Source organism: Oncorhynchus nerka, linkage group LG27 (genome assembly GCF_034236695.1).
Source record: "Oncorhynchus nerka isolate Pitt River linkage group LG27, Oner_Uvic_2.0, whole genome shotgun sequence".
Classification (NCBI taxonomy): Eukaryota; Metazoa; Chordata; class Actinopteri; order Salmoniformes; family Salmonidae; genus Oncorhynchus; species Oncorhynchus nerka.
This window is the reverse complement of record NC_088422.1, coordinates 86,484,772-86,498,402: the sequence shown is the minus strand read 5'-3', so window position 1 is coordinate 86,498,402 and position 13,631 is coordinate 86,484,772. Positions and strand designations below refer to the sequence as shown.

The 13,631-nt window shown below is 40.8% G+C and overlaps 1 protein-coding gene across 2 annotated transcripts in view; it reads left to right on the top strand.

Moving 5' to 3' along the window:
• Nucleotides 1-626: 626 nt before the first annotated feature.
• bnc1 (basonuclin zinc finger protein 1) overlaps nucleotides 627-13,631 on the top strand; it is a 69,213-nt gene continuing 56,208 nt past the window's right edge. The window contains exons 1-2 of one of the 2 annotated variants that reach the window (XM_065012210.1): nucleotides 627-704; nucleotides 841-921. In XM_065012210.1, coding sequence (XP_064868282.1) covers nucleotides 913-921 — 9 coding nt within the window. In that variant the 5' untranslated portion in view covers nucleotides 627-704; nucleotides 841-912. Of the gene's footprint in view, nucleotides 922-13,631 lie in introns of both variants that reach the window. The other variant, XM_065012209.1, reaches the window with a different exon arrangement.

Here is a 13,631-nt window from a genome sequence, read left to right as displayed (position 1 = left end):
AGACCCAACAGCAACTCAGAAAATAGGTGTGTGTGTATGTGCTTGTGGGCAAGTGTGTGTGTGTGTGTGTGTGTGTGTGTGTGTGTGTGTGTGTGTGTGTGTGTGTGTGTGTGTGTGTGTGTGTGTAAACATAGAGAGAGTGCTGCAGGAGATAGAAAGTGTGTGTCAAAGAGTCTGCAAACTGTCTTCAGCCACAACAAAGTGTTTTGATTACACACTGAGATAGAAATATGTCCCTGGGGGTCTGAGAATACTTACAAAGGAAGAGGAACAAAAAAGGTGACTTCACCTGGGTAAAATCTGCAGTTATAAGCTAGGCCTACATCTACAGTAGTGGTATTTATATTATTATTAAAGTATAAAAAGACTGAAAAACAAACGTCACCAACGCCCCTAATAGGCCTACTGCAAATCAATAAATATTTCGATGTCAACAGAAGTAAGAATATAATCTTCAATGTCAATGACTATTCTGTTTTTACGATAGCCAGATATATACATATATATATATATATAAAATGTATAATTAGAAGATTAGGAGGTGACAAGGTGAAAACCATCATTCAAGTTTGTCACTTCATCAATAAAGGCGGGAATGTAGCTGTCACGCGCGCCACCGCCAATTCCCTGTCGATATTGATGAGCCCCAGGTGGTCAAGCATCTCGTGACAACCGAATGAGTGGCGCGCACTTACATCCAACAGGTGACACGTTTTCTGTCGCATTTCAGGAGTTTTCGAAACTCCAAAATTTGCTTGTAGAGTGTAACTAAAATACACTGTTTATTATTCAAGAGTCTGGTTTTGTAGGATACGTTTTTCTATCAATGTGTCATTCCAGAAACCTAGAAAGTCATCTCAACTGCGACGGAAAAGAGTAGACGTGTCCTGTCCCTAAAGTTAGATATGGAAGATGGCTTCGGTGAGTAACCAGGTTAGCACAATGAAAAACAAATGGACTTTCGTTGCCCAAAAACTACTGAAGAGCTATTGATAGGCCTATTTGTTGTCATCAAACGCTGTAGTCATTATTGAAGTGCATTATATTGAAAAGATTCGCAGGTTTGTCATAAATGACCTAAATGCGCTTATTTGACAAATGGCAATCTTCATTGTCTTTAGGACGAACGATATAATTAAACTGAACTGCACAAGCAGTAGAAGGTCAATAAATGATTGAAAATTAATAATGTTTGTATTAATAATGGTTGAATTTTAGAATAGTCCCATCAGATCTAATTCCAGCAGTAAACAGAACAGAGCCTTTGCGAGTAACCATTGTGTTTATGGTAGAATGAGCTGGCTCCAGTGTTTGGCTAATATAATTTATCCATCAATGCCACAATTATCGAAGTGAGAAAATAAGTTATCTTTTCAAATCAAATGAATGTCTACCTTTTCATTTCACCTTTTAACATTGTATAATACGCCTACGTAACCTTTTAACATTGTAGGTTACGTAGGCGTATTATATCTTCTTAATGAAGCGCTTTCTTGTAGAACAAAAGTAGCCAATAGTATTTCAACTAAGTAGAACAGGGGACAGAAAGTGAATGTTTCAGCACTACTGGTATCAGTGTGTAGGTGGAGGTGTTGTAGAGAGGAGAGCACATCTGGCTGAGAAAGAGGCGAGGGAGAGTTGAGTGGGTGGGAGGGTGCGGGCCGTGAGTGTTGCCTATGGCAGCTCCCCTTTCCGTACCAGTCTCTACAAGGGGGCTGTCTGTTCCCCTACTGATTTATACCACTCTAATGTCAAGGGAAACACACACACACACACACACACACTAACGTCAGGGGGAAGCAATGTGGAAACTGTGGCATAAACACCAAATACCTTAAGAGCTCAGAGATTATGATTCGGCGTCTGGAAAGGATCGCACTCTGCTGTACAGAGCGCGCACACACACACACACACATACACTCACACGTGCACACAAAGGAGCAATCTCGACCACTGAGAGGGCTTCTGTTATCTCGCCAGTGACCTGCAGCTTGCATTTTTTAGGCCAAATTCTCTTTTTTTTCCCTTCCCTCCCTGCTCTCTGTGTTGGCTTTAGGTAATTGTCCCTGGGTCCAGAACTCTCTCTTATCACTTCTTGTTCTGCTCTGGAGTTGAAAACCTGATTTCTGTGGCTTGGGTGACAGGGGAGTACCGATCTTTAGAATTACTGTACACTGTAAAAACAAATAAAGATATATATTGAGATTCAGTCAAAATGACTCATTTTATCTAGCCAAGTCCATTAAATTTGCTACATTTGTTGGGTTGCCAAAAAACTCAAAATGTATAAACGCATTCATTTTAAGTTGAGTTATACATTTTTTTTAACTTACTTTTACTCAACTTAGAAATTCACACCCATGAAGTCAAAACAACTAAAGCAACATAATAGTTGTGCTGACAAAACTTGTCAAGTTTAGATAACTACAACTTATCAAATCATCTTAACTTATGAAGTCAAGTTGAATCAGCTAAGAACTATGTGTTGCCTCAACTTAGAAATTCATAACCATAAAGTCAAACCTACTGAAGCAACATAAGTTGTGTTGACAAAAAATGTCAAGTTAAAATGACATGTCTTGTTGTCTACACTTATGTAACTGTAACAGAGGCCACCCTAGCAGTGGAGGTTTCAGTGAGGTGACAGACACTTCAATACGGAGCAAACCAAGTACCCCTCACTGCAGTGTGCAATTCAGGGATGGGGCTCAATGTGGGCGGGGTCAACTGTTTGACCCCGCCTACATTTAACCCGCCCACATTTTGGGGGGGCCATCTGAGGTTTGACAGTTACACACTGAATACAAACACACACATTTGTGCAAGGCACACGTTGAATACAAATGCATTTCATTTTTGAAGATCTTAAGTAATATTGTATAAAGTGGTACCAGCACATGTGTTGTAACACTGTTTGCTTCCTGCTATATTTGAGACAAGCTACTGATATTGTTGCAGTGAACAACAGACTTGTTATGTATGTCATGTACTGTTAATATTGTGTTGATAAAAGTTAACTTCGTAATGACATTTTTCATTGAGCATATATATAATATATACAGTTACTAACCTGATTTATAATGCTATTTACTTTCCTCATGAGAATGGAGACAGACTATACCATATAGACATACTGACAAGCTGAATGTGCTTTGTACATTAAGTTATACCAGCTCCAGTAAAGAGATCAGAGACTTCTGACTTCTACGTCATCTTTACTAAACAACATAACACAACACATAACACAGTCCTTCTGGGGACTGTTTAAGGGCCTCTGGGTGCTCTTCAAATCAAATGTTATTAGTCACATGCGCAGAATACAACCGGTGTAGACCTTACAGTGAAATGCTTACTTACGAGCCCCGAACCAACAGTGCAGTTTAAAAAAAATACAGATAAGATAAGAGATAGAAGAGCAGCAGTAAAAAAATAACAATATATAAAGGGGGGTGCCGCTACAGAGTCAATGTGCGGGGGCATCAGTTAGTTGAGGTAGTATGTACATGTAGGTAGAGTTATTAAAGTGACTGCATAGATGACAGAGCGTGGCAGTGGAGAGGGGAGGGGGGGGCAATGCAAATAGTTTGGATAGCCATTTGACTAGATGTTCAGGAGTCTTATGGCTTGGGCTTAGAAGCTGTTTAGAAACCTCTTGGACCTCTTGGAATCAGGAGGATGGAATTATTATCTTGAGGGGCCACTGGCCGCTGTTTAAGGACCTCTGGGTGCTCTTGAGGGGCCACTGGATGCTGATGGTATGTCCGGTGCTTCAGAAACTGTGCTCTGTTGATTTATTGTTGCCGCGCAATAGCAACATTTCTACAACTGAAGCCACACTTTGATTGTTAACTCTGAAGAGAGGAATAACAGTAAAGTAACAAATAAGATTCTCATTGTAAGCATTTAGCTAGCTCACATGCAAAAGGGTGCAATTGCTAATTAGCTAGCTCACATGCAAATGGGTGCTAATTAACGCTATGTTAACATTGGTGTGGTAGTTGGTTAAATAAAAAAAGACTGCCAGCCTACCTGTCAAGAGATGCATTTCAGCTAAAGCGTGCCTATATGAGCTGTTGACATGTTGAGGGTTGCCTTTTGTCTGACTCTTGCCGTTTGATAATTCCAGTAAAACCGTGTTGTATTCCAGATGTCATTAATATTTAGACATGCACACAGACATGATCAAATAGCTATATTCTTTGTTCTCTCTGTTAGCTAGCTAGCTATATATCAATGCATTATTTAAATTGTGGCCGTGAATCCGCCATAGAAATATAATGAATATAAGTTCCGGTAATATGGATAGCCAAACTATTGAACGGTTTGGATTGTGTATTGATGAAGCAATGGCCGAGCTCGTTTCGCATGGCCCGGTGCCCTGGGTGGGTGGATATTTCTCTTTAGGATCAATGGAATGGTTGAAAATGAGCAAACCCTGCACGCTGGGGCACCGGGCCATACAAATGAATTTGCCTGAAATGTTAGTGGTCACAACCTGTCAAGGGGTGCGTAACTGGTGGCAGGGAAGTCAGACGCAGGAGAGCAGAACTAGGTAATTGCCGGAGCAGTTTAATAGTAAAACCAACGGCATAAGAAAAACAAAATATGGGCACAATAATCCGATGCGCATCAGTCAAACAAATGTGCACAAGCACTTACAACAAACAATACTGCACAAAGACATGGGGGTAACAGAGGGTTAAATACACAACACTTAATGAGGGAATGAAAACCAGGTGTGTGGGAAAACAAGACAAAACAAATGGAAAATGAAAAATGGATCGGCGATGGCTAGAATACTGGCGATGTCGACCGCCGAACATCGCCCGAACAAGGAGAGGCACCGACTTCGGAAGAAGTCGTGACAAAACTATTAATCTTGGGGAGACTGGGGGAGCGGGGTTCTAAAATGCAATAATATCACGCAATTTTAGCGTTTATAATATTGTCATATATTTTTTTATGCAGACTAGCTCAATAATAAGTGAAACTTGACAAATTATCCAATGGATTATGATAATTTGCTGGTAAAAAAGGGGACGTTCCGGGGGCCTCCTGGGTGGCGCAGTGATTAAGAGACTCTGGGTTCGCGCCCAGGCTCTGTCGTAACCGGCCACGGGAGTTCCGTGGGGCGACACACAATTGGCCTAGCGTCGTCCGGGTTAAGGAGGGTTTGGTCGGTAGGGATATCCTTGTCTCATCGCGCAGTGCGCGCTAACCAAGGTTGCCAGGTGCACGGTGTTTCCTCCGACACATTGGTGCGACTTCTGGGTTGGATGCGCGCTGTGTTAAGAAGCAGTGCGGTTGGGTTGTGTATCGGAGGACGCATGACTTTTAACCTTCGTCTCTCCCGAGTTGTAGCGATGAGACAAGATAGTAGCTACTAAACAATTGGATACCACAAAATTGGGGAGAAAAAGGGGTAAAAAAGAAGAAAAAAAGGGGAGGTTCCAAAAAATTTGTTTTCACCCCTCTATTTTAATTTGCTCCATGGAAAGGTGGCCAAGTGTAGGGTCATCACTATTTAACATAGCCACAAAATCATAGACCCTGTCTACATTTTCTCTTCTTAAAATAGGATTTTAAACCTATCTCTCATCATTTTTACGATATAGCCCATTTTGACTGTGGCTCTTTTATCAAATAAAATAAAATAAAATGTATTTATATAGCCCTTCGTACATCAGCTGATATCTCAAAGTGCTGTACAGAAACCCAGCCTAAAATCCCAAACAGCAAGCAATGCAGGTGTAGAAGCACGGTGGCTAGGAAAAACTCCCTAGAAAGGACAAAACCTAGGAAGAAACCTAGAGAGGAACCAGGCTATGTGGGGTGGCCAGTCCTCTTCTGGCTGTGCCGGGTGGAGATTATAACAGAACATGGCCAAGATGTTCAAATGTTCATAAATGACCAGCATGGTCCAATAATAATAAGGCAGAACAGTTGAAACTGGAGCAGCAGCACGGCCAGGTGGACTGGGGACAGCAAGGAGTCATCATGTCAGGTAGTCCTGAGGCATGGTCCTAGGGCTCAGGTCCTCCGAGAGAGAGAAAGAGAGAATTAGAGAAAGCACACTTAAATTCACACAGGACACCGAATAGGACAGGAGAAGTACTCCAGATATAACAAACTGACCCTAGCCCCCCGACACATAAACTACTGCAGCATAAATACTGGAGGCTGGAGGCTGAGACATTTTATCTTGTGGAGACCCGAGTGTAGGCTACAGAAAAAAGTTGTTTGACTCTCAGACAACTTGCGAATAGGAAGAACTTTGCAGCAGGTGTTTCTGATTAAAAAACATTGCCATGCTGGTGGTTGGTATCATAAAAATAAAACCCAGCCCTGAGACAAAACAAGGGATGAAAGTAATTTGCACGCCATCTCATAGGATAAGAAACATAAGACTCACGGAAACATCAGAAGTCAAACATTCGGACTTGGCACTTCAAGCCCAAGTATATCATACTTTGACGAAAACGATCACTTATTGACTTACATCGTTGTGCAACATCATGGATAAGCTCTGGAAATCATATTTCAGCTCTAAAAAGTGGCTTTCTACTAGTGTGGGAGTTTAACCTATGAGGAGTACAGTTAGGCTATGTTTGCAAACAATTCTTTTAACTTCTAGAAATTTCATTACCGAAACCTGTGCACTTGAATGGCAACAATGATCAGAAAACTCATGATAAGAAACAGTAAATGCGGCACCACAAACAAATGAATTGCCAGCGAACTCTCAACCATTTTTTCTCTCTTGACAGGCTACATCGGAAGCACCGAAGGATGAGGCATCATGCACATTCCTTTATTGCATAAAATATGTGTATTTCATAAACCCGTATACCATTTCCATGTCTGGTTGTTTAATATGTAAAGTCAGAAATACGTTGTCACGGACTGACACCTCCGTGACTAAGTTGAATCACCAAAGATCAACGTTTTTACCTAACTTAGAAGTTCACAACCAAAAAGTCAAATAAACTGAAACTAAACTGTATCTGCTGTATTGACAATATATGACAGATGTCAGATGACCAATTTTGGGGGGAGGGCTCATTATAATAATACACAGCATGCTTTGCAACTGTTCATTTTTACATTGACATTTTGGTCATTGTACGCTTTTATCCAGAGCGACTTCAGTTAGTGTATTCAACAAAGGTAGATAAACAACCACATGTAAAATGTTTCTGTAACCGCTACTGAGAATGTTGTTGTAGTTAAAGTGGTTTGTTGGTTGGTTAACAGTACTGAGTGGACTGCCAGTTTTGAAACTGGTAACAATGTCCACACATGAGCAAGAGACAGATGGGAGCATAATGTTCTTTACTGTAATCTCTATTATGTCATTGTTAGGGTTATTTAGTCAATGTGAATATTGTGAACTTAACTTCATAGTAGGTTAAATTAATTGAAAATATGAAGTCATTTAAAAATGTAGACTTGTTATCTCCGCCAAAATGTAAATTGATTCAACTATAATTAGGTTATACTTACAAACTAACGTTGACTTGACTTTCTTATATTAGTCAAAGTACGTTTGGTGTTAGTTAGGATAACTCTACATTTTAAATTTGACATTGATTCAACCTGGAATAATAAGTTATTCTGACAAATGGTGAAGTTGACTTAACTATCTTCTGTCAGTCAAAGCAAATTTGGTGTAAGTTAGGATAGCTTGAAATGTAACGTTGATAGAGCTTGAAAAAGACCATGCAACTACATGACTGGAAATAATAAGTTGAAACAACATTAGTATTTTTCTCCAGTGGTTTGGTGAATAGCCTTGCCCTCCTGTCTTATGGTAGTGAGCATGTGTAAGCATCCGGTTCACAAAAACTCTACCACAACTTTATTTATTTTGCTGTAAGCAAGTGTGACCGACTGGGTTTGAACCTTGGTAACACGACTACATTAGCCCACTGAGCTAAGCATTAGCCCGGGGAGCTAAAGGTCTTCAGGTCTCGGTCTAAGTTACTTATCATGAAAGTGTGGTTCACATCGGAACCTCCCGTCCGGCTTCAAATGTCTGGATACTTGAGTATTCTGTTTTGAAGGAAACTAAAGGAGGGATAGTGGTGGTGAATGTATGTGTAACAGTTTTTACTTTTGCTTTTGTGTGTGTGTGTTTGGGGCCCTCTGTGCTCGCCGCACGCCCCTTGCCAGCTAGGCTTCTCTCCCAGCCTCTGAAACATTAATGCAGAAAGCCGATTACCAATGCCATCACAGAGCCTGGCGCTCCATGCCTATTGATTTTCCTTCGACTCTACCCCCCTTCAAACAGCCAGAAGGAGAGCAGAACCCTCAACCCTCTCCTCAGGGCCAGAGCTCCCAGGCCTCCTAGGTCTCTCTCCTAGCCTATCTGCTCTTTACCTCACTACCTACCTACCCATACAGCACCACTGATTTCTACTGAGACTTTAGAGAACCTACACTGACTATAACCCAAGGGCTGCAGAAAGAGAGGAGGTGGTATTGGGGGTGGAGAGGGAGAGAGGGATGGAGAGAGTTAGAGTGAGACAGAGAAAAGGAGAAAGAGCTGGATCAGGCTGATCAGTATTCAGGGTTGAAGGAGTTTGGGGGGGGGGGGTGTGAGGGGTGTGTGGAGGTAAGGGGTGGGGGGGTGTAGCACCCCAGAGAGGCCTCGCTAATCAAAGATGAAAGACGTTTGGGGGTCTGGTCAGACAGCACTCCACTGCTCCCCTCTCTAGGGGGGACACACATACCAGACATTCCATTGAGATTTCCAATTAGTACATTATTGTTATTGAACACTTGGAAACAACATGGAGGATAGTTGGCCACACTGAATATCGATGACTCTGGCACTGATGATTTTGTAGGCACATTCTATGGCAGTACTTCTACACAGTGGCAGTTCTGTGTCAACTAAGAGTACATGTTCGCAGCCAGAGTTAGATAATGGCTACAGTGTGAAGAGCTCATCGTTTGGGACTCGAATGTGAAACTCCCTGGTGTCATTGTCTCTCATGAATATACAGCTTGTTGGCGTGGGCGTGTGTAAGTGGATATTATGCTATTGGAACATGATACAGATATAGAGAGCCTCTACATGGATGGTCCAAGTACCCAGCAGTGCAGCAGCAATGACTGTTTTCCATATTGTCACAGCAGAATTCATGAAGAGAGCACGTTGTGACAGACAGGGGTAGTCTAAGTGGATGTACTTTAGGGCTGGGCGATATATCCAATTCATTTGATGAATTTGAATGTATGTTTTAGCGTGTACAGAATTGTTGTCACGTTGTCTTTTTTTTCTCGTCTCCTTTGCTCCTTTTGTTCTCTGTGCACCTTCCCATTTACACACACCAAGCCCCTCCTCCTGCCACTCACAACAACAAAGATGAGATCACTTCTTCTCTGACAAGCGGTTTCAACTCGCTATTTGTGTTTGAGGTTTGGTCCAACAGAATGGGTCGTATGGACACTGAAACACATTGAGACATTATTTTACTGTAATGGAGGAGATGTTAACCTGGAGACTGAAACACATTGAGACATTATTTTACTGTAATGGAGGAGATGTTAACCTGGAGACTGAAACACATTGAGACATTATTTTACTGTAATGGAGGAGATGTTAACCTGGAGACTGAAACACATTGAGACATTATTTTACTGTAATGGAGGAGATGTTAACCTGGAGACTGAAACACATTGAGACATTATTTTACTGTAATGGAGGAGATGTTAACCTGGAGACTGAAACACACATTTATATTATTTTACTGTAATGGAGGAGATGTTAACCTTTCTAACCATACCCTGTTTATGTCTCAACTACTCAGATTGAGAGCGGAACAAACACTACTAAAACGAGAGTATCGGTAAACATTGATTCTGGAAATGTAACGCTCAGTTTGTTGCGCGTAGTATTGCAGTACTACGTACCGCTAACAGCATACTAGCTGTCTAGTTTGTGTTTTATAAATGTGCAATAAGCATAAAACACAATTATATTAGGAATTACAAACTCGTTCTCATTCTGAGAAATAAGGTAGCAGTGTTGTAGACCACAAATTGAGTGTGTCGGTCTTATCTCGGTGTCTGATACATTTTTACTTGGTCTTAGATAATAAGAAATCATAATTTCTTCCTGAGACCACCAGTGATTATCAGCTCCCATTCAGTCAGTGCATAAAACCGCTTTGCCAGACCAAATATCCACACTTCTTTTATGACATAATATCTTATGGCCTATCAAATCCTAGGGTTCCTACTTTACTCGTAGCATTACTGTCCTTTACTTTTGCTGAAAAATATCCTCAAACTCTGTTACACTTGTCAGAACTTACTTAATTGGCTGGTAGGGAAGAGTGGGGGGAAATGATTTGAAGTTGCACACTCACTTTTAGTAAGGGGAGAGCGCAGGAAGTTCTAAAATATTCAGTCTTTTAAACTATTATAGACCGATTTGGATTAGTGATCATTTGTACAGTGGCTCTCTAAATAGCCCTCAGCAGGCATTCTTTCACCATTCAGAATGTCTAAAGCAGCCTTTATTAAAGTATGGGTCGCAGGTAGCCTAGCGGAGCATTGGGCCAGTAACTGAAAGCTGGTTTGAATCCCCTCGATGAAAAATCTGTCGATATTCCCTTGAGCAAGGCACCTAACCCTAATTGCTCCTGTAAGCTGCTCTGAAAAAGAGCTTTGGCTAAATGTAATACATTTAAAAATGTGAACATAAAACCCAAAGTGGTTTGTGGACAAGTAAAACATTTTTTGGGGGGGTACTCAGTCGGGTCTCAACTTACTGTTGAGAGTTAGAATATATAATGTATACCATTTACCAGATGCTTTTATCGAAAGCGACTTACAGTTATGCAAGTATACATTTTACGTATGGGTGGTCCCAGGAATCAAACCCACTACCCTGGTATTACGCCGTGCTCTACCAACTGAGCTACAAAGGACCACAAATTTCATGTAGAATTAAAAAATACGTACAATTTGGAAATTTGGTTGTCCATCAGCAGTTTTTGTTTTGTTCTGTCCATCACTGACAGTCACTCAATTAGCCATGCCAGCTAAACATTTTTAGATTGGTAAGTTAGTCCAGCCAGCTATCTAAACTTGTAGTAATCATCACCAAATACCGACCATGCAAGCAGAGTTCGTGCCCAGGGGCCCTGACCTGCAGGGTCCCCACATTGATTTTGTTAGTCACTCTCACTCCGATATCATATTGTCATGGCTAAATGTGTAGAATTTGCTTTAAAACTGCAATTTTCTGATCTCTGCCACATGGTAAAATGTGTAGAATTGCAGGAAATTAACTTTAAAATGTACATTTTTCTCTCCGCTGTGAAGACTGAGGCCACTAAATAGTTTTGCCCATGAAGTGGGGGAGCCCCCCAACCAAACTAGCTTACGACCCCCAAGAGGTGGCATGTTTTCATGAGCTTGGGTCCCAGGAAAACACTGAATTTCTAATTTGATTCCCAGACTGAAAATGTTTATGAACCTCTGGTCTAAAGAATCCATATGTTCTTCTGAAATACTGTATGAACACCGACATATTGGACATTTTGAACTCTTATCATGGTGGTAATTTGACACAATCAGGGCCTAAAATTAACACCGCCACCTGCAAATTCGGATAGATTTTGGTTTTGACTGGTAAGACTCTCTAATTCACCAGAAACGTTGGCGGTTGGTCACACTCGTAGGCTCTACAGTGTGAGCATTTAATAGAAATAGTAAAAAGTCAAGTATGGGTACATGACTTTTTTATGTGCAAGTTGTGATTTATAGCTAAATAAATGCTGCAGTAGCGGTTTTCAAAGTATTTCAGCATTTTTGTTTCATATCTGGTAATACACAAAGAAATATGAATCCTGACGTTATAGCTATCCCACCTTGCCTAGCACACTGCCTGTCTGGGGCCTGTGCGCACTGGGTGAAGTCCTGAAAGATCTATTTTTAGAAGCAGGCATAAAAGTTGGACTATTTCACTCTAAAGTCTAGTGAGACTTTGTCCTCGTGTTTCTTGGCTATTTACATTGGTTTGTTCACAAGCTAGGTTGCGTTTCAATGTTTGAGTTTGCATCCATTTCTAGCAAAGAGACATCGTTGGCCTTTACTAGTGAGATTCTCACAGGCTCACATTGACTCGAATGGCCCCAAGGTAACCTTAAAGGGGCAGCTGAACATTTTTGTCAGATATTTTGGTTAAAAGACTCACAGAATATTAGATTAAATTGCGCATTATGAACTGGGTTGTTCAAGTCCTGAATGCTGATTGGCTGACAGCCGTGTTATATCAGACCGTATACAACGGGTATGACAAAACGTATGTCTTTTTTTTGCATAAATATACCACGCTACTTCTTACTAGTAATACATTTCTTGTTTTAGAAACATTACTAAGCATGTTCATCCTTTTTGGGGGATTTTTAGTGTAATTATGGCAACAAAAATATTTTGGCTGGTTAAAACTGAGTGGCTGTTTGATTTTTTTTTTTAAAGTCTACATGCCACAGTGGCTGGTACACAAAAATATATAGTTTTAAGCCATGGACACAATTTCAATCATGTTCTTGAATCTGACATTTTTCTGGTCTCATTCTGGACTCTGTCTCAGAACCCTCGCCCCCCTCCCTGTCTTAGTCTTGACTCGATCTCCCTCCTCCAGTCTTGATCTTGAATCGGTCTTGCTTTAGGTGGTGTTGAACACAACGCTGTAAGGTAGGCCACTTGATTTCAACACCTGAAACGTTGACAGGCTAGCATGCTGTTCAAACAGTTGGAGAGGACAGAAGGGTGTGTTCATAACAATTCAACTGTTCTACCTTGTTAGCTACCAAATACTGTAGATCCAAGTTGGCTGAACTTCAAATATAAAGATCAGCTCACTCACTAGCACGTAGGCTTGTACCTGAGAGATTGTTTATGTGTGTTAATTTGCTATAATGCCTGCTCCCGGAAGTCATTATTACAAGCATTTTTCTACACCCGCAATAACATCTGCTAAATATGTGTATGTGACATACATTTGATTGGATTAGTGGATGTGCATTATGCATGGTTCTGGTTAAATGTTTAACAAACAATCATTTCCATAGACAGACTTGGAAGCCAAATCAGTGATTATTGCAACAAAAAAACAAGCTTATTTAGAGAACATATAATTTTTTATATACAATATATCGTTAATAAGTTTGAAAAAAATAATTATATGATCTTTAGGCCATATCGCCCAGTCCTAACCCACTGTGTGTGTGTGTCTATTTACAATTGTTTACATGTGTGTGTGCATGTGATTGTGAGTGTGATCGTGTGTGTCCATGTGCGCTCGTGGACACAGTGCTTAAACCATGTGCTAAAAGGCATTGCTCAAGGCATAATCACCTCTTAATAGCTTGTTGACATACATCATTGTCTGTGATGCAAGCATCTAATTACGCCAATTATCTTCATCGCCACTGTGACAAAGTCTAGACATTGAGGTGTAGGTAAGGGTATTGTCTGCGTTGGAGGGTGTTTTACCCTGCTATACACTGTTTAGGTAAATTAACTACCAGATGTGTTGCAATAGAAGTAGAGCGTGTATGTAGGGCCTATATATCAGGGTGTATGTAGTTTGGGGGCCTATATATCAGGGT